General features: G+C 44.1%; 2 protein-coding genes across 2 annotated transcripts; both read right to left on the bottom strand.

Annotated features, from left to right (window-relative positions):
- Window positions 1–618: 618 nt before the first annotated feature.
- On the bottom strand, window positions 619–19,557 carry gogo (golden goal). The gene is made up of 10 exons (XM_002048093.4): window positions 19,131–19,557; window positions 10,797–11,184; window positions 8,035–9,381; window positions 7,697–7,827; window positions 3,962–4,192; window positions 3,594–3,906; window positions 3,369–3,536; window positions 2,566–2,842; window positions 2,047–2,512; window positions 619–1,982 (listed from the first exon to the last, which is right to left on the bottom strand). Exons 2-10 carry the CDS (start codon window positions 10,942–10,944, stop codon window positions 1,083–1,085), a joined length of 3,981 nt encoding a protein of 1,326 aa, XP_002048129.2. The 5' UTR covers window positions 10,945–11,184; window positions 19,131–19,557; the 3' UTR covers window positions 619–1,082.
- Window positions 4,292–6,312, bottom strand: LOC26530647 (cilia- and flagella-associated protein 157). Its single transcript, XM_015176147.3, has one exon. The coding sequence runs from the start codon at window positions 6,172–6,174 to the stop codon at window positions 4,369–4,371; it is 1,806 nt and encodes a 601-aa protein (XP_015031633.1). The 5' UTR covers window positions 6,175–6,312; the 3' UTR covers window positions 4,292–4,368.
- Window positions 19,558–20,639: the final 1,082 nt, after the last annotated feature.

Below are 20,639 nucleotides of genomic sequence, written 5' to 3' on the forward strand. Positions count from 1 at the left end.
GCAGTTTCTACACTATCCGTACAATTTGCAAGGCTCCGAAGTACAGGAAACTCCAAAACCCATAAAAACAATACGTAAATCACAATCGCCAGCTAAATCGATTGTAAAGAAAACCGAAGAGCCAGAATCGCCGAAACCTCCGGTTAAATGCGAGTGTCACATTTGTGTGGCCATCTATCGCAATCGGCCAATCGAGGACAATCCATTAATTGCCAAAATGAAGGAGGAGCTGAGGCGTCAAGAGCTGAAGGCGTATATCAAAAATATGCAAGTCTTTAAATCAGATCGCGATAGACCATACGATTCGCAATATAAATTCACAAGCGCTGGTCTCCTTCCCTATCGAAAGCCACAAGATAACTGCTTTTGTCAATATCCCCCTATATTCTGTAAGAAAAATGCTTATCTGCAGAGCTAGAGCAATGTCTGTACAGAATTTAGAGAGTTGTGTGAAGTTTATTCCATGAATAAACCCATTTTTATTTGCCACTTTAATTGTTAACAATCAATGTAACCTTTTTAAAATGTTGTCTGGGGTTTGAACCAGCACCTTTACTCAGATAATTGTACACGTTGTTTCATTTTCGATTTATTATTTCTGTTTATTTTCATGTAAGCTACGAACTAAGTACAGCTAATCGAAAATAATCACTAAATGAATATTAGATAAATAATTTTGACTAGATTTTGTTAAGTGAACGTGTTAAATGAATAATCACAAAAAGGCCGCAATCAAAAGTTTCTAATTATAAACAAAAGACCAGAGAGGCCAAAGCTTTGACTTAAATCTGAATGACTAGGTATTATATCTCACTTATATACATAATATATCATATAGCGATTAGTGTGAATTTAAACGATCCCTTAACCACTTGAGCTCTACTCGAATCTATAATTGAAAAGTCCTTTATTGGAATGAATGCCTAGATCTAGATTATAACTCAACGCTTGCATCTAACCTATTGGTGGTCCTATACTCGTATTGCTGATATTTGTATCTACCCGTAACAGATACTATCTTAAGTGAACTTGGATGTTGTTCTGCTCGCCCGTTCTATGTACAACAGCTGTCGAGGGGCTCTCTACACGGCAGCCTCTTTCGATTTCGTCCTTGTCACATTATCCAGCAGGGTCCTGGTCGCAGCGTGTGCCACCTGCTGCTTGAGCGTGGCTGCCTCGTAATCACTGCCGCTCTCGTCGGCAAACTGGATGTCGTCCAGGTGGAGGTATTCTTGCAGATCGCGTGACGACTTCTCCACAAGCGTTTCCTTCTCCACGTATGAACCGGTCATTGATTGGTTGGAATCCTGGTCCCCGTCCGTCTGCTTCAAGCTCTGATGCACGGCCACAATTTCCACTTCGGGCTTGGCTGCTTGGCTGGGACGGAGTGTCCCGGACTCGGACTCATAGCCGGAACTGACTGCATTCAATCTGAACTGCTGCCTGGCCTGACGGCGCTGCTTGCGGGACATATAGGGAGTTGGCTGCTTGGTTGTGCTTGGAGTGCTTCTATGGACTGTCTCGCTGGGCGATGTGGCCTTGGACTGGTGCTGGCTGCTGGGCAAGGAGCGCTCCTCGGAGCTAGGCGTATTATCCGTTGTGGTGGATTTGCTGCCCGGACACAAATAGTGACCATATTTGGGCATTTGCATTTCCTCAAATGCAGCATTCGTCTCCTCGGGCATTGACATGGGCTCTGGCGTCTTGTCTTCGTCCTCTCGCTCGGGTGTCTCCTCGAAGGGCGGTATCCAAATGCAATAAGCTGGATCCATGCCCAGATAGGAGCCGGGCGCCGCACCCGCATTGATCACATTGTAATCGTAATAGTCCAGCTCTAACTCCTCTTGGTTACCCAGCGAGAACTCGGAGCCAGGTCGCGCCAAGAGCTTCTTGCGATTCTGTTTCTCCTTGGACTCCTTCGGATTGCTGGTCGTCCGTATGGTGGCCGTGCTGACCACGCTCGCTGCGGGCGAGTAGCATCCCTGCAATTGAACATACACGGAGCTTTGTTAGCTCCGATCAAAACCCACTCAAGTGAACACTTACATTGGTTAAGGAGGTGCTAACACTGCGTGATCCCATGCGACCCAGGCACAGCGAACCGGAGCCGGAGTTCAGAGATCCGGCGTCGCGCAGACTCTCGTCCAGACGGGAGCTGAGCAGCTTCAGAGTGACCGCATCATAGCGATCCGAGTACTTGCTCAGCCTGTGGCTGTTCAGAGGTGGACTATTGCACAGGGAGCTCATGCCCGACGAGATGATGGACTCCGAGTCCTTGGCACTGTCCTTACAACTCAGTGGCTCTGCCGGAGAATGCGTGCTAGTCTCCTTTTTACCCTCATCGAGGCGCTGATCCAACTTCAGCTCCAGCTCCAGCTCCGGCTCGACCGAGGACGGGGAGCCAACTGCGGGACTGCGACTGTCGGTAGCTGGTGAGAGCGACGTCAACGAGGCGTGTTCATTGCGCAGAGTCATCATGGATGCGGTACTACCAAATGCCGGCACTTCCTCTCTGCAGGCATAATAGCTAATAAGAAACCTACTTGGACTTTGGGCAAGACTCACCGCTTGACCATTTGTTCGTCCTCCTTGAACTCGGTCTCGTGGCTCACGTTCTCGACATCGGCGCTCTCGCGCAGTATGGAGTGCCGCAGCTGACGTTTGGGTCGCAGTTTCACCAGGTAGATCACCTCTGAGAGCAGCGTGGTCGTCGAAAGAGCCCGTGATGGCGGTCCGTGCAGCGAGCTCAAGGAGGCTCGCGGTGTGTGCAGCTGCGAGCCCTCGTCCTGTCGACGTGCCACTGCCAGGTGATACTTCCGATACCGTACCACGTACTGAGCACCTGTAGAGTCGAATGACACGTGATACCCATTGAAAATGTGTACATAATTTAGCAGGCACAAAGATTTAGCAGGCAGCAGAACTCAACTGCGGCCAAATAAAGCTTATGTGTACTTAAACACGAGCTTGCTGGATCGAGCCTTGTCTGTCTGTCAATCAGTCTGTCTTTCAGTCTAATCTGTTTGTCTATCCGTAAATTTGACAAAGTTCCTGTTTCGCCCCGTGTGGTTGGCGGGCATTAGAATACCACCACAGCATGTCACCGCTTGTCGTATGAGGCGACTAAAAGAGACAGCTTTTTTTTAAGTCGAAGTGAGCAGTTCTGACTGCTCATTGGTGTAGAACTCCTTGTCAATGACTTTGAAGATTTTGAACATTTCCAACGTTATGTATCCTGGGTAGCTCAGGGACATTTCCATCCTTTACTACCCCAACTAGCTTTCTTCCTGATATATTAAGAGTTCTCTCCCTAGCTATTTCCAATTTAATAAATACCCTTAAATACCCTTATACCATACTTGACTGACCTAAAAGCGCACTTATTATTATTATGATGGTGGCAAAGACCATGGCGCTCAAATGGACCAGGGTGAACCGCATCCTGGACAGAGACTTCTTTTGCAGGTGGCTGCGACTCTTGGCAGATAGACGCGTTGCCGCCAGAACCGTGCTGGCATTGCTCACATTTCTGGATCCTAGAAGAGCAGACGGGCATTAATTTTATTTTCCATAGACATTCGATTTGCAGCTACCTAAGGGCTTAACGTTGGCCATGAAGCCGCCGGTGCAGGACGCAGCATCGTATCCCCCACTGGATGTTCCATTTGCTGTCATGTCGCCCGAAAAAAACTCGACCAGCAGCTGTGCGCCACTCGACTCCGTCGCCAACGGCAGCCCAATATGACCGGCAGCTTCAGCAGCGGTTCGTCTAGTGGCAGCATCACCATTGAGCTCCAGCAGCAGGGTGGAGGAGAGCGAGGGTCCGTCGCGCACCTTTATGTACTGCGTGCCACATGGTAGACGCAGAAAGCTGAGCTGCAGTGAAATGGTTGCCTCGCCATCGACCTGTCCAGAGGGATATGGTTAATGCCAGCTGGGGATTGGACCATCTTCTCCTTACCTGGATTAGCCAAAAGGAGCGTCCGGGACAGCTTTGTGTGGCGCCGGCAATTATGCGCTTGGGCTTGGATGAACCAAGGTGTACAATGCAGCCACAGCGGCAGCCAGGACCGATTTCTTGATGAACTTCGGTTACATTCGACTTGGTCAGGATGCTGCCGCTTGTTTCGTAGATGCAGTCCCAGGTATCCGCAATGCTCTTATTACATTTTTCCGTTTGTACCGATTGACCCTAAAGGGAGCAGAAAGAAAAACAAGTTGTTATTGTTGGAAAAAATGGTGTCATTCTTGCGTTTTCTTGTCATTAATGGAATCTCTTGGAAAGGCCGGATTTTGAGTGTCTATACCCTTTATTTAATTGTTCAGCCGAAACAAAATATAACAATCATTGAATGCATGCTCTTGTGTTTAGTAGAACAGATTGATCTCAAACTCATCCTCCTCATCCATTTCCTCAGTCTCGGCTGTTCCGGACAGGACCTCAGTGGCTGTCATGCTCTGCACGGACTTGGTTTCCGCCAATTTGATGACTTCCTCGGGTACTGGCTTGGCCAAAGGTATGGGGGCAGGCGGCGGGGCGCTGCCCTCACTGCTGGCCTTCTTCACAGAGACGGAGCTGCTGGAACCTTCGGGCTCCTCGAGCGGTTCCTCCTCCATCTCAATGACATCATCCTCACGCGACGAAGACACGTAGAGGGTGGTGCCGAATTCGACATCAATTATAGATACGCGATCGTCGACCTTTTCGGCAGCCTTATCCTTGACCTGACCCTTTAGCAGACAGTCTGGGAGCTGCACCTGCAGATCGGGTAAATGTTGGACCACCTCCTTCTCGAATAGATCGCAGACAGCCGGCTTGGGCTTGTGTGGCATAAAGCCCATTTTGCCCGGTGTATACAAGGACGATGTGACGGTACTGATGGTCTCCACGGACGGCGTACGTGGCAGCTCGGCGGAATGGGAGCTAACGATGTTCATCAGCGTGGACAGCAGATCGATGCGCGCCAGTTTGTTCATGGCAACCGCTTCCTCCCTGACCTCCTCGATGACACTGGGCTCATCGACGTTGGCCTCCTCCAGTCGCTCCGGGAACAGCTTGATGCACTGCTGGCTAACGATGGCGTCGCGCACAGTCACCTTGATCTCCTGTATAATGCCGCGCAGACGTAATATCTCGCCCTCATGCTGGTCATGCACCGCCTCCAGATGACGCTTCTCCATCGTCATGTTCTCTACGCGCCGGCACAGGGATTTGATTTTAGCGCCGGCATCCTTGTTCTTGGCATCCACGAGCTTATCGGCCTCCTGCTGCTCCTCATAGGCCCGGCGATACTGCAGCGCCTCCACGTACTTGCACTTGAGCCTCTCATAGTTGTTGGTCAGGCTCTCGATGATCTTGATCTTGTTGATGGAATTGCGTACCAATTCGTTTTTGATCTGGTCCAGGGCGCTGTATTGCTCCATGATTTCTTTGTGCTTCTCCTTTTGGTTATTGTACTGCTGCTGTAGCTTGATCTGGGACATCACCAGCAGGTCGATCTCCTTCTGGAGGGCAATGTTCTCGCGTATGAGCCGGCGTGTGTAGCCGGCATTGCGAATCTCACTGGAGCGGGTAAAGTCTTCGGATACCTGAAGCAGCTTGGCCTCGACCTCCTTCTTTAGCGCATCCTTCTCCACAACAGCGGCCTGTTCCATATTATAGAGCGCCTCCTTGTGTGATTTTTCCTTTTCTCTCATCTCAACATCCTGATCATCAAACTTGGCCAGGAGTATATCGCGTTGTGTGCGAAACTCATCCAAGGAGTTCAGCTTGCCGTTGAGCAGCTTTATTTCCGAGGTAAGCTGGTCATGCATCGCCTTATATTTGCCCTCCAGATCGGCAATTTTCTCCTGAGCCGCTTTATTCTCCTCGTTGCGTACCTTTGACACCTCCACGAGTCGTTCTTCCAGCTCGGTTATGGAATTATTGCGCTCCGCCAGCGTGCGCTCCAAATGGGCGGCCACATCGGTTCGGTCATGATCAACATCCTGCAGCTTGGACGTTAGAATGACATTTGACTCATCCAAGCTGGCCAAATGGGAACGCAGGCGGGCTAGCTTCTGGTTCAAATCGGTAATTTGCAGCTCATAGAAAGTGCGATCCACCTGTGTCAATTTGTTTAGTTCCGTGGACTTTCCCTTGCCTTTCGCCGCCTTTTTAGCTTTTGGCGGCATTTTGCGGTATTTCTTTCAAAAACGCTCCCTCTTCAATTGTGTATTCAATTTTGTGCTTACAAAACAATATTTCAAACAATTACTATATTTGATTTACACATTATGTTCGTTGACTTTGTGAAATTCCCCCATAAACAAAACCTAGTCGCACGGTTGTCAAGGCAAAAAGCTTGCTGCCAAATTGTTTCGATGGATGGCAACCTACGCTAAAAGCTTTGGTTGCCAAGCAAATTGTCTTTAACCAAGTTTCAAGTTAACCAAAGGCATCAAAACTTTGACACTATAAAATCTGTCATTATACTTAAAACATCTCCTGCACAATAGTTGCCAACAATAATGTGAAAAGTAAAGCAGAAGCAATTCCGTAAATGTGCATTCTTTTCGAATCCAGGTGTAACAACCGCCGCATCGTTTTCCCAGTGGATAATGAAGTGCAGCCGGCAGCAAACAAAGGGCCAAAAACAAAGGTGTACTGGAGCACTTCATTGTGTGTAAGAAGTAGTTACTTATTTTAGTCAGAGACATGAAGTCTCTCAATAAAAAACTTGCTGCTGCATAAACTCCAGAGTGGCCCGAATAACATAACAACAGAAAAGCTTGTTATCAAAAATGTATCTTCTTTTAATTTATAATCTTAAGCCCATGACAAATTCATTTATGCATTTGTTTTATATGTTGATAACTTTGCATAGTTCGCAGAGCAGAAAAAGAGGGGGGGGGAAAACAAAACAACTACAAAACTTAGAAAGGGTGTTTCCGGTCGCCCTCGGGCAACGTTGTAAATTTGCCAACGCAATCTGGAGCAAGTGTCGCAATATTGTAACACTCTCCGCCAGACACACAGCACAACAAAAACATGGCCGCCAGCAAGGGTTCTCTCCGCCAGCCCCACCTGCCCCCACCATGCCCACATTTACATTCGTTTTCCTTTATTTTTTCGTCGACAAAATGGGGGCTTGGGCTGGCTTCTAGTTGTGGATACCAAGGCAAGAATGAACTGAATCATGAACCCAACTGTTTGCCAGACTTGATACAAACATAATAGTACTTCTGTGCGAGTGTGTGCGAGTGTGTGTGTGTGCGTACGTGTTCTTAAATAAATTGTGTCTACACGATTTATAGACGGAGCTAAAAAGCAAAAGTTTCTAGCGAAAGTTCGACACGTATCCAAATTGTGGAGTACACCAAAGAGGTTTAGTTTTAGTTAAAGCGTTTAGAGATACAAAAATAAAAAAACAAGTGGAAAACTTTAGCGAAGATTAGATGAAATTAATGGCTCCAATGGATAATGTTCAAAATGCTTGAATAATTCGCGGATATTTATATAATACACAACAGATGAATTTGAACCGACGACTCGCTGCTTGTTAGTCCGATTCCTCATTTATGGTTTTTATACAAACTTGATCACAATTTTTCTTCACTTGAAAACATCTCAAAGGAAGTTTCTGGAAAGATGTCACCTACCTATTTACCTAACCTATTTATATGTATATATATTAAACTGGACTTAAATACAAACCTCGCAGAATTTGGCACCGTAACGCGGCGGCGGCGAATCACAGAATCGATAGCGATTGCGAGTGCCTCCCAGGCAATTTGTTGAGCACGGTGTCCACTCGCTCCAAGCACCCCAGCCGCCAGTATCGGAATCTGTGAAGCAGTTGAGAAGATTAATGAAAACACGCGTGCAAGCCAAAAGCAGCTTAGCAGCCCATTTTCATGTGTGCCTGGTCAAGCTAATGCTAATTGGCTCGCAGTCAGCTTTTATTTGGGTTTCTCAGGTTATACGCTGTCGCAGGTGCATAAAAGGTGTGCTGAACGGAAGGGAAGAGAGTGGGAGGCTAGAGCTTATCTTACCACTGACGGGCAGTGTGGGCACACAGTCCATGCGCACATCCGCAACGGCGCCGGAAATGGCCTGGCTAACGTAGACGAAGCAGTACTCCACGTACTTCTCGGAGAACAGGTCACAGCTGAAGTAGAGAGAGTGCTGGCTCTTGACGACACGCTGCTCGGCGACGTAGTGCAGCGAGGTGGGCGGCTTGAGGGAGGCGACATCTGCACGCAGCTTGGCATAGAGACGCACTCGATCACCCTGCTCCAGTATGCAGCCGGGGTATTCGTAGAGGACGCCCACACCGGAATGCGGATCGCAGGGAAAGATGCTGCGCGCATACACATTGAACACAAACTCATCGCTCCAGTCCACGCTGAGCATACGCCGCGTGGTTGGCACGTTCAGGGCTGTGATCATGGGCCGCAGTTGGACGGCATAGTTGCCGGCCAGGCCAAATAGTTCGCAGCCCAGCTCGACGGTCTTGAACTTGGGAAAGCCGTGCACCTGCTCCGCAAAGAGCACGCTCGACTTGGACACATTGGCAATATTGTAGGCGCAGGTGCGCTCCTTGCCGCAGTAGACCAGCTCCAGCCAGAACTCTGGCAGCGCAGGTTGCCCCGAGCCGTGCAAGGCACGCTCACAGTTGACCTCCGGAAAGCGTAGGGTGACCTTCACGGGCGCCCTGGGATACGTGCGCAAGGTCACGGGACTGACCAGCATCTCAGCACTGGGCCATCGCACGTCTAGAGTCTGCAGCAAACGCTCATCCTGCGCTGGCATCAAGGTGGTTGTCGTCAACGTTTCTGATGCATGTCCAACTGGGTCACTGCGATTGAGGGTCGTCTTTAGGTTTCGGACCACCTGCATCTCGTAGAGGCCGCCACGCATAAAGGTCTGGCACGGCACTGTCACCTGTGTGATGTTCTGACGCGGATCCGGAAAGAGTGGAATATTCTGGACAACCTCCTTGCGCCTGCGCTGCAGCACCAACTGGTTGGTCCTGTTGCTCTGGCCAGTGCCATTCGAAGCCTGCAGCTCCCCCTCAGCTGTCGCCGCATCATTAATGATTTTGCTAATGACTAAAGTGCTCATTATGGTGTTCACCATGCCCGTTCCCGTTCCCGTGCCCGAGCCCGTTCCCGCTTGCAATCCTGTGCCCGCGCCGGGGCTGTCAGTGCTCAAGTGGGCGTCAACATACCCGTCTGTGATATTGTGATTTTGAGGCTGGAGCCGTGTTGTGTTGGTGCCACCAACCCGTGCCTCGTCCTCCTCGCCGCTGAACTGTATCTGCACATGCAGGTCGCCGCTGAGTGCAGTGAATGTGCTCGGGGACATCAGGCGACCCCTCCGTACCGCCAGCACGTGACCTTTTGTTGAATTCGAGCCAAGTCGTGGCACAACAGAGGCACAAACGAACAAATTAATCACCACATGAAAAGTACAGAAAGATAAGAATTATGCACAAGTCTTTGTAATTTATTTCTTATTGTCTGACAGGAGTCAGGAGTTGCTTTGCCGCCGCCCTCGAAGCGCTCAAACCAAATTCCCGTCCCCCTTTGACGCCTCTTTGTTGTGATATTAAGTGCTCCCCAGTTGGCATAGGCAAAACCTCTTATAACCGGATTTCACAGCCAGAACACTCCATTCAGAATTGTTGTCAGATTCTTATAGGTGAATGTGTCATCCCAAAGAATTGGAAGGAACCGAATGCCCTTAATATCCAGCTGTATATTGATTTATACGAAGTGGCATCTTATGAAATAACAGCATACAATTAAAATGTGATTGATGCCTATGAAAACATACTCCACTTTACAAATTGCCGTCCGCTTCGACTTGAGTTATTGCCTTTTGGGCCACTCTCGAGGGGCTAGCCTCGCCGCACAGCGCACTTTAAAGTAGGACTCTGAATGTGTCTCTAGCTTGTGACCAAATAAATCGGTGTTCCGGTCGCTATCACAACAGACCGCGAGCCCATGAGGAACCAGACCCAAGCGACTGGTGAGTTACTGGAAGGATAACAAGTCACACCCAAGTCTCCTTAAACTTTCATGCATGTTATTTCCGAGCTATAAAAAGTTACACTTCACTTCTTTTATGATTCAAACATTAATCGAATTAATCTATTTGGAAAACAAGCAAACAGACCAAGAGTGACAGTGATTCAATTAAGACATGTGGCTGAATTAATTGAGTGAGCTGCTATTTGATGACTGTTCGAGTTGACAGATAACCAAACTTCGAGGGGTTACACGGGGAACCCCATTTAATTCCAACTGTTAAGACAACTTGAAAACTGAAAACTGGTTTAATTGCTGGCTAAACGGATTGTTGATGGAAATAAGTTTCAGTAGCTGCTATGTAAAAGTTTCTACAGTGAATACTCTTCTACCATACTATTTGGACACTTCTCCACCCCAGCGAGTCTTCACTGTATTACGGATACGGACTGTTTCATAACTTTAGTTATGTTTTACTTAACTAAGACAACGACTAGTCGAAGCTAGTTGTTCTTTCATAAATCAGTCTTTAGATAAGTAGAGTAGAGGCACTTTCTCTGCCCATTCCCAACTGAGCGAATAACTCAGCTCATAATTCAGTTGGGAACAAAGAGAGCTGAAAGTAATGCTAGAACAAATTACGCTTTAGTTTATGATAGATGTAGGCGAAACTCGGGCTGAGAAAAGAGACGAAAAGAAAAGCCGACAGACACACTTAAGCAAGCAGAGGGAAATTAAAGATTCAGACATCCATTTGCCTTGGCACGGCAACTGTCACTCACTTGTGCAGCAGAACAGCAGGAACATTATTGATGGTATCATAATCTTCCACTTGACTACTGATATGAGGTCTGATGCTGACGTGCCAACTGTCTTCTTCCGTTTTCGATTCGTTGCCATTTTCCTTCTGGTACGCTTCCTTCTTGCCATTGTCGACGTCTTGGAGGCCACTGCTCTGCTCCTTCTCTATATAGACGGTGTCTTGGGTGGATTTGGGTGCGACGAATTGAGCCGTTATTGTTGTGGCTCAGTTGAGCGCCCACCCAGTGGGCGGCGCAGTTTTTTCAACCCGGCTCTGTTATTTATTGTGTATTGTGTTAGATATTTTTTCTTCTGCCTGCTGGTCGATTAGAGATTTTCCATTAGAACTTAGTGCCAACATTCGAACATCTGAAATTGCCAAAAAAAAATTAACGTTAAACCAAACCCAACAATGGACAAGGTAATTGCAGCAAGCTATGTTCAGATTAAAGCATTTTTGTGTTAATAATTCAATTTACAAAAAAAAATAGCAAGGACTAAACTACACTGACGAAAATAATGGCTGTATTATATTTGTGTGTGTTATTTATTGTTATCGCTGTGTGCTTTCTGTTTTCTTATATTTATGGCTTCTTTTATAGCAGGACTCAACTTTTCAGACAAACTTAACGTTCTAAGAAACCTTAATAAAATATAAAAAAAATACATATAAAATATATTAGGAAATTGTAGTTATATATATATACATCTAGACGCCGAACTATAATTCCCAGCAATTCTCCATTTTTTTTTTAAAAACCACAATACCATTTGCAAGCCTTTAAAACTAAATGCTTTATAGGTGATTTGTGAAGTCGACTGTCATTGAGCTGTGTCCGGTCATTAATTACTATCGCGTGCGTATGTTCATTTTCTCAAATGTTTTGGCCTATCTGTTTAGGCACCAGTCATCTCTCAGATGGCCTAATTTGGTTTTAGCGACCACCTAATGCGTGTTGGTCCAGTCGGGCACACGTGCTACGGGGTGATATTTCCACATGCCCAGCTCGCGACGGCCTCAAGGGGGATGATAATGAAGCCCGACGACAGCAGCAGGATATTTGAAAATATTCGGGAATTTCAACAATTTGTAGCTACAGCAGCTGAGTGTATACGGCTTCATTATAACGCCTTGGGCAAGCAGAATTTAAAAAAAAAAAAGTAATGTAGGAAATCGATGTTTGTTATCGAAATAACAGTATAAGAGAATTGAAGGCAAGACGGTGTATGACAACCGTTAAAACTCTTTTTCACTCTAAACTCTAGTCCTGCATGCCCACAAATAGCATATGGGAACGAAAACAAGACAAAACTATGCAGACCTTAAACCCACTAAAGTTTTCCGATTAACGGTCAATCGATATCAATTAAGTGCACATGGCTCTGGTCACACTGTGTGCGTTGTGTGTGTGAAAGCTGCATGCAAAATGTTTCTAGTGAAAGTCGTAAATTTACAATCAATTGCACATTTTACACTACCCAGTTGCCAAATCTCGCACTGTGGCACCCGCCCTGCACCACCATCATCATAAATATTGATAAAACACAGGGACAAGGACGCTGCCGTAAATCTGTCTTTAATGTGCGACATGGGGAACCCCCTCCCAAAAGAGACAAACTATTAACTGCACTGTGCTCGGCCGAGTCCTGTGAACCGCCCATCGCCGTAGGATGTGTATCTGCATCCTAATACTGACCGAGAGCAAAACTGTCGCAGCATTGAAAATCAAAGCGAAGGCGACTGCAAAATTGCCAGTGGTGCCAAGCCTTGTGTTGTTGCTGTTGCCATTGTTGTTGTTGTCGTGTTTGCGAGGGCAGTTCGATAGGCAAAATGTCAATGCCCCTGCATGGCCAGTTGGCGTGTGTCGTGCGGCGGTGGCTCGCGGACGCGTTGCCGCCCTTCGCCTTACTCGATTATACTTTGTGCCTCGAGTTTAACGTGTTATGCACATTTTGCGTCTGTGTGTTTGTGTGTGTTGTGCGGGGGTGGCATTTTCCCGAGTGCTGAAATGCGGCAAAAGGCAACCGCATAAAGGAAAAAGAAAAAAAAAAAAAAATAAAAGGGAAACGTACGTTTCAAAAATTCGTATTCAAACATTTACACGCTCTGTTTACCTCTAATCAGTAGATAGCATTGAAAAGTCCATTTGCTAGCCCACATGCGATATCCCCTTTCATTTTCATGACAAAATGTAAATATTTAAAATGCTTACATCCCTAATGGATTTTATAGCGTTATTATGTCATCAATGCGGCTTATGTGATTAAAGTAAGCTGCGCTGCAAATTTATAATCAAATAGTGAATTTAATTATCGCCCTACTACGCGATTCTCATAGAAGCAAGTAAGCCTCGCAGGTTTTCACGCTTTGATTACAAGTGTTTTGTGTATGTAATATGTGTGTGTATTCATGCTTTCACTCTGGCTTTCATTTTAATCCTCTTGCATTTTCTCTTCCTCTCTTCTCCTGCTCCTACTCTGTTCCGCTCTACATTTCCCCTGATATGTGCATTTTTGACTTAGCACAAATTTGCGTACATATTTACATATAAATAACAATTTATCTTAAGTATTTGTAGACTTGAGCACAATTCACCTTTTAGTATATCATATAACAATATATATACTTCCCCTTTTGTGTGTCTGTCCCATGGCTTAACCTTAAACTACATTTCCAAGCTTTAAATAGGACTAGTTACTCGGCACAGTGACAGCTGCAGGTGTAGGAACGAGGGCAAGTAGCACTTTTCGCCCCTCAAGGGGAGCTTATTTATAAGTAAACATAACAAAACCACACTTGACCCAAGCCAAAAGCAACTGAATAATATGTGTAGCTAGTGAAAGCAGCTGACTAAAATATTACGCATACGCCGTGGTGCTTGCTCTGGCTTAAGCATAAGCAGCTTCTCAAACCTCACCCATTGTAGTTTTAACTGACTTAAGCTAACAGATTACTTGGGGGATTGGCACTTGCATTGATATCAAATTATCAACTGTTTCCGTGACAATGACCCGTACACACACACACACACACACACACACGTACGTACGTCCCTGCCAGACCCATTCATTTTAATTACAGTTGCTTTTAAGTTTCGTTCCATGTGGTTTTGACGTGCATTCAGTTGTGAAACAAATGGGTGCGAGTGCAACACAAATTATCGGCAAATTATGTGGCACTGGATTTTCCACAACAGCAGCCATGTCGGAAAAGCTTCCACTCCGCAAAGCGATTGACATTGAAGGACGAGAAGCTGAGAGCGAGTACGAGTACCAGATGAGGTGCCAGTGAATCTCCCCCACCTGTCTGGCTGGTTGTCGACAGCTAAGCACTTCCGCTGCTTAGTTAGGGCAACATCCACACACTTTGCTCCCATATCAAAAGTAAGTAAGAGTCCCACGTCAAGAGGAGGCATATTAAAATAGCTGTGCGAATGCAACTGACACGCCCATACAGCACCGCCCACAGTGCACTTCGCATCGCCGCCAACTAGTTCAACGGTTCAACTTATTCGTCGCAATTTTCTGCTTTCCACTTTATGTAGCTGTCGCCATATCACGGCTGCAGGTAGGAGCCAAAGTTGGCTCCAACTGAGGTCCATTTAAGCCAACTCAGACGGCTAAAGGGTGGGCTGCCATATGGAAATATAAATAAGCATAAAATGAAAGGAGAAAAAAAAAGCAACAAATGCGAACATTTACAATCTACTATGTACATTCTATGCACATATGTGTGGCCAGACAGCCGCAGGCGAATGCTTGGATTGCATGCAAGCGGACACTGAAAGGACTCATTCGACTCATTCTGTTGTTGCCCCCTCCCCAAACCCCAGCTGGGCGGGCGGGCGAGCTCCTTGGGCTACCTTTGGCTCAGGCTTTATGAGTTCGCCGCTCAACTACTCAATATTTGAGTAGCGACAGCAGTTGGCAAATCAACAACTTGTACGTTCGACACTCTGTTTATGTCAGGGGCGTAGTCAGGCAATTTATAGCAGGGCAGCTTTCTCAAGGGATAATGAACAAAAGGTTGGGTATCATATTTCAGACACTTTATAAAAACTTCATAAAACATAACTTAATAAGCTCAAATATTTTATACATTCTTTTCCTAAGATTTTTAAGGACCCCTTTATTTATGTGAACTACGCCACTGAGTTCAAAAGACAACGTCCAGGATCCCATTTGAAACAAGTGACTGTACTTGGATAGTGGCTACAAGAACATATTTCCAGCACAAGTGAGCATACGATTACATTGTTATTGCCGTTTCAGCTCTCGGATGTGCAGTCAGGTCCTTTTCAAAGGATAATACATCGGAATCTGCAGCCGTCCCACCTAGGTATTATGTGGAGGCATTATGTGGGGTATCTTAAGCCTTCTATCGATGAACGCACAAAGCGTTTGCAATTAATTAAATTATTTGGAGAGATGCACACAGTTGGATGTTTCAGTTTCAGTTTGAGGTTTTAGTTCATTCACTAATATGTAATTTACAGATTAATTTATGCTCACAGGCTCTACACTTCCACTAAGTGCGGAAGAGCAATCGATTTTTGAAAAATATGAAACGCAGTAAAAAAAGAAAACTCCCGCTTTTGACAACGATAAAAAACTGAAATTGAATTGCGGTTAAGCGGGGATGAAACTATGCGAAATAAGTAGGCCAACAGCGAAAAAAAAAACTACTTTAAGAACTCGATGAGACGACAAAAACAACCGTCACATCAGAGATTCATATTTGTCTTGCGAACGGAATCCCTTCAAGCGACGCGTCCCCATGGGCTGATGGGAGGGGCAACATCTAAGTGATTGTTATGCTCGATATCGAATACATAACATGCTTATGTATGTTTATTTATTTAGATTTATGCCAATAGTAGACCAACTTCATTAGATGCCATTGACAGCCAAACAGCTGGACGTATGTGTGTTACATAGGCATATTCCCCTTATATGTGCTGACTTGTCGATTTTTAAAGCCGACTTTTTGGCGCCAGAGAATGGATTTCCATTAAATCAAAAATGTCGCGACATTGACAGGCGGACGAAAGCAATATAATAAATAATACGATTTCGATTTCTTTACTTTACACTTAAATTATTTTGTTGTAAAATTTGCATAATTTGAAAATATTTATTTTATAATTTCCCTTAATAGCCAAACATGCCTTCAATTAAAAGTACGCTTAATATATGCAAATCATTTGTGGTGCTCATAGCAAGAGCACTCTTGTATTTGTGTGTGAACGACTTTTAAATATCCTTACATATTAATAAAATGCATTCTATTATTTCTGAAGTGTATAAAAACACATTTCACTTGATTTCGTTCAACAGACAAATGGCAAATGAGTGTGGACATTCCGTTTTCCTCTCATTAAATTCGTGCAAGCTCATGAATAAAATTATGAAATATTTAAATATTGTTTCTACAAGTGATTGGGACAAGCCAAAAGTAATCAGCCGAATGATCATTAACTTGCCGTCCGGGCAATCGCCGCCAGCTGATGTTATTTGGCCGTAAACTTTGCGGCGGATAAATCTAATTTGAATACGCGCCGAAATGTGCGCCGCCAACAGACACATCATAGACGGCACCTTCTTATCAACACAACACCTTAGAGACGGGCCCAGCCTCTGGGCTACTCATAAATAAGGAGTGGGTGAATGGGTGAAAAAGGCGGAAGTCAAGCAAATGAGCTTGAAACCAAGGTGAGCCAGGAAACAACAACAACAACAACAGCTCAGCACCTGGCAGGAGTCGAGAGCAGCAGTTGGAGGGAGTTGGAAGGGAGTTGGAGGGAGCACAGTGAGTACGATTTATGTTTGTGCCGTCGACTGGCACCAGAATTAAATTAAATTTTTCTGCACACATATATTGTAATGAAATATTTGATTGAATTTTATTGCTGTCGAATTTATGACACACATGTAAACTGAATATTTGATTTTCGCGAAATTCCATGTGTGTAAACAGAGAAAGGACTTAAGCGAAGCTATTATCCTGTAAATAATGTGCGAGGCAACGAATTTTTCAGATTATTGTCAGCTGAACTGAGCGAAGACAATTTTGTTTAACTCAGATTCGTAGCTAATATTATTTCTTTAAATTCCAGTCTCTTATGACAGAGAATTTGATCTTATCCTTGACTTCGTGCTGAGTTTTTTTATATACAAATATATGCCCAAGGCTAGTTTTCTGGTTCTTAGCAGAGCAGATATGTTATCTCGTATATATTTTTATTTTTATTTATTGTGTGTTTTCTGTAAAGAAAGCTGTCACAAAAACTTGATTTTCTCAAAATACAAATAGTTGTGAATTGCTTTCAGCATAATGCTTAAAGTTCCCTTTCAACTCGAGTGTAAACTAAAAACTTATGCAATTAAATACACTGCAAGTTCTTCAAGTGGAAACGAAAACCGCCTGCAAAGTGAGCAAAAGCAAAAACTTATTCGAGCTAAATGTGAAATTATTATATCAAGAAAATAACCTCCATAGAAAAGTGCTTATTTAGTTAGTTGGCGACGGAACAGACTTTCAGGCAGACTTCCAGCAGAGCCGCGCGCAAATGTAGCCTTAATTTAGTTGAAGTTGAAATTACAATTGAATGCAAAACGCACTGAAGCCTTTTAAAACATTGTTCCCTCAAGTACTTGAATGCTGTTATACGATACGCTTACAAAAATGAAAGCATTTATATATGTATACACACCATATATACGGGCTGAAAGGGGGCAGCTCTCTACATGGGCCATGAAGCCCTGCGAGACAAAGTGAATTGTTAGCTTAACAAATTACAAATCCAATGCTCCTGGTTAAGCCAAACTTTTGAGGGATTTGCCTTTGCCTAGGAGGTCAACAAAAAAAAAAAATCAGCCTAACTTTACACTCTTTTGTGTTTGGTTTTTAGTCTGGACTAGAGATGGCTGCGTGTCCTTGTCGGATGGAATTTATATGTACCTGTAATAGGATTATTAAGTCAAAGTTGTGCTAAGTGAAAATTCTGAGTGAATTCTTAAACATAGTTTAGTGTTTCTGTGGTTTTTGTTATATAAAAAAAAACCCGACTCTCTCTCGAAGTAAGCTTCTCAGCTAGAAAAACCAATTACTTTTTTATAAATAATCCGCAACCTTTTTTACACGCTGTCGGGCTGGAGGAAAAGCATTTATAATTTGCAAACTCTGCAGGATGACAAGGATAGTTTAAACTTTAAACACATTTACTGACACAGTATGCTCATTTTTTTTTTTTTCTTTCAACTTAGTTGGGTCGCCGCCTGGCAACCTGACGCAAGAATTTTCTGCACTTTTTAATAGTTTCTCATTTGCAAACCACTAAAAAGTTTTATGTGTTGCTCTTTTAAATTGTTTCACGTTGGTTGAGCTTACATAATGCTATAACAATTTCTGGCCATTTTCCGGCTTATGTGCAATTTTTACTTATTACGCAAATTTTGCCCGCCATATACCATATCTAGCTTGTGTAAAAATGCCTAATATTAATATAATAGCTGCATTAATACCCATTGCATTGTGCTCCTTCCGACTGTGGTGCATATGTTTGAACTCTCGCCCTGTCTATTGCGTGTCATCGTTACATTATTTTCCTACCTCACGACGTGTGTGCATTATGTGGCTTTCTTCGCCGGTTTCATTCATTTGGCCAACCCTCGACTAAGGTCGGCCAGGAGTTCATTTGTACATTTGCTGTCAAAAGAAAGGCATACAAGAAAAATGGTGTTTTTCCTTTTCAATGAACTCTCTGGATTTTCTTTTGTTCGACCTGCCTATTAAGCTGTCCGGCCTCTGTTCAGTTCTGACATGTATCACATCTCAGATATGCCATATCATGTGCTAGCATTATGCTATTTTATATTATTAAATTGCTAATTAATTTATGTTGAATGCGCTCAATTTTCTGCTAAATTTGATCACAATTCGATCAGCTGTATCAATTTCAACAATTAATGATGTTTATGAATATAATTAGGAATATTGTTTAAATATCTTTGGATTTTTATGCAATTTATTTCTATATAGAAGATGTGTATGAGAAGAGTATTTCTTAAATCTGGCAAATATCCAGTGAAAGTGAGCTCCATTTGGTACGTTTAGAATTGATTATCCCATACCTGTGCCTTGGTTAAAAAACACCCCAAATTGCAGGCGATTTCAAAGACACCACCAAAAACAACAACAACAACAACAACAGCGACAACAACAGACAAAATAATAATAACAACGTGCGCGACAGTTGTTACTCGTGGAAATATGCACCTCTCTCTTGAGGTCCTGGTGTACTGTTATCATTTACCTGTCTATTGAAGCGCATATTGCAATCCAGCTGATGGTCCACTCAAAAGTCAGTTCAAAGTCCGAAAGAGTTTAATTTTGGAGATACACTTATGTATGGATACAGATATTGTGTGCTTGTCTACGGACACAAAAAGACGCCATGACAATCTGAAGGGCCTTTGTTTGCTTTTGTCGGTTCACAGCAGCATTTGGAAACTCAATTTTCACAAATATTCAAGTGGCGCTTGACCAAAACACTGAGCTGAGCACATAAACAATAATTCCCGGCTTTTTCTAGCGTCTAGCAGCGGCACTCTGCCTGGTGGCGGGTGACTCACAAAGACCGTCGGATACGCTACTGAAAACACGTTGCACGAGAATCGAGCCTCGAATCGGTGCGACTTACTCTGGACTTTCACCCACGAACGGAGACGCATGCAAACTGACTGACACGCGACTCGAATCTCGCAGCCAAAGACCAAACAAGCCACGAGCGGACACCCGAGCACGGCCAGCCGATGGCTCCGTCCTGCCAGTCCCTTGCGGACGCGACAATTGCCGGCTATTGCTGCTGCGAGGAAGAAAGAGAGAGTGAGAATATGAGGGAGAGAGAGCGCAAGTGAAAACAGAAGGTGGTTGTTTAACCAGCAACAGAGTTGGCGGGGCAGTACACCCAAAGGGGTGGTTTGGGTGGATGGGCTAAACACGAGGCATGCGACGACGCGTCGTTTGTTTTGAGTTGTAATTCAGAAATCGGGATCGCGCAGGGTGGGTGGTGGGTGGTGGGTGGCCTATAATAATCATAGCCTAGTGGTGCGCATTTCTCTTGTTTTTTGCATGCGGCAAAATTTAAATAATTTATATTTTGATTATACACGTTAGAGTGTGCTACAAATTTAGTTAAACATTATTAAAAGTTTACTTAATAACGCCATTTTTGTCTCACTTTTTCAAAATATGCGCGTCTTGTGGAAACATAGTGCTTATCAATGTGCGATGTTTGTAAATTAATATCGATAACAAATATATTTAATATCGATAAGATATTGAAACGATTAGTTTGGCAAACTTTGTTTACATTTAAAACACGGGCCCATAGCCCTAAAATTAATAGTATGTCCATTTTTGAGAAAAGAAGGAAAAGAATTATAATTATAAAGAAATTGGTAAATATAATATTTTTCAGCTCTGAAACACCCTCGCCTTAAACAATCAATAATAATAAATAATTAAAACAGCAGCCAAGTTTAAGTTGGCTAACGTAACTTAAAGCTGATCAGAATTAATATTTATACATGCGATGTGCAAAAACTGCAAAATAAAATCAAAAGCGTTTGTAAAATAAATACAAATTCCAACTCTAATCTCAGATTTGCCATTACTAACTATAAAAAAGGCTTATCATTCGGGCCATATCTATAAACGTATCAGATCCGCTATAATCTATATTATTGAGCATTATTTACTTCAATTTAAAGTAGTCGACTTAATTTATGAGCATTGATTTCGCTGCGCTTATATTTGGCGC

This window comes from Drosophila virilis, chromosome 3 (assembly GCF_030788295.1).
Source record: "Drosophila virilis strain 15010-1051.87 chromosome 3, Dvir_AGI_RSII-ME, whole genome shotgun sequence".
NCBI classification, from domain to species: Eukaryota; Metazoa; Arthropoda; class Insecta; order Diptera; family Drosophilidae; genus Drosophila; species Drosophila virilis.

Bases quoted from the DNA above. Each gene is read 5' to 3' on its own strand.
- LOC26530647 (XM_015176147.3), bottom strand. From the start codon at position 6,174: ATGCCGCCAAAAGCTAAAAAGGCGGCGAAAGGCAAGGGAAAGTCCACG.
- gogo (XM_002048093.4), bottom strand. From the start codon at position 10,944: ATGGCAAGAAGGAAGCGTACCAGAAGGAAAATGGCAACGAATCGAAAA. The intron at 3,907-3,961 runs GTAAGGAGAAGA...CCCTCTGGACAG, and splicing joins GCTCCTTTTGGCTAATCCAG to GTCGATGGCGAGGCAACCAT. The intron at 2,513-2,565 runs GTGAGTCTTGCC...TTATGCCTGCAG, and splicing joins GACGAACAAATGGTCAAGCG to AGAGGAAGTGCCGGCATTTG.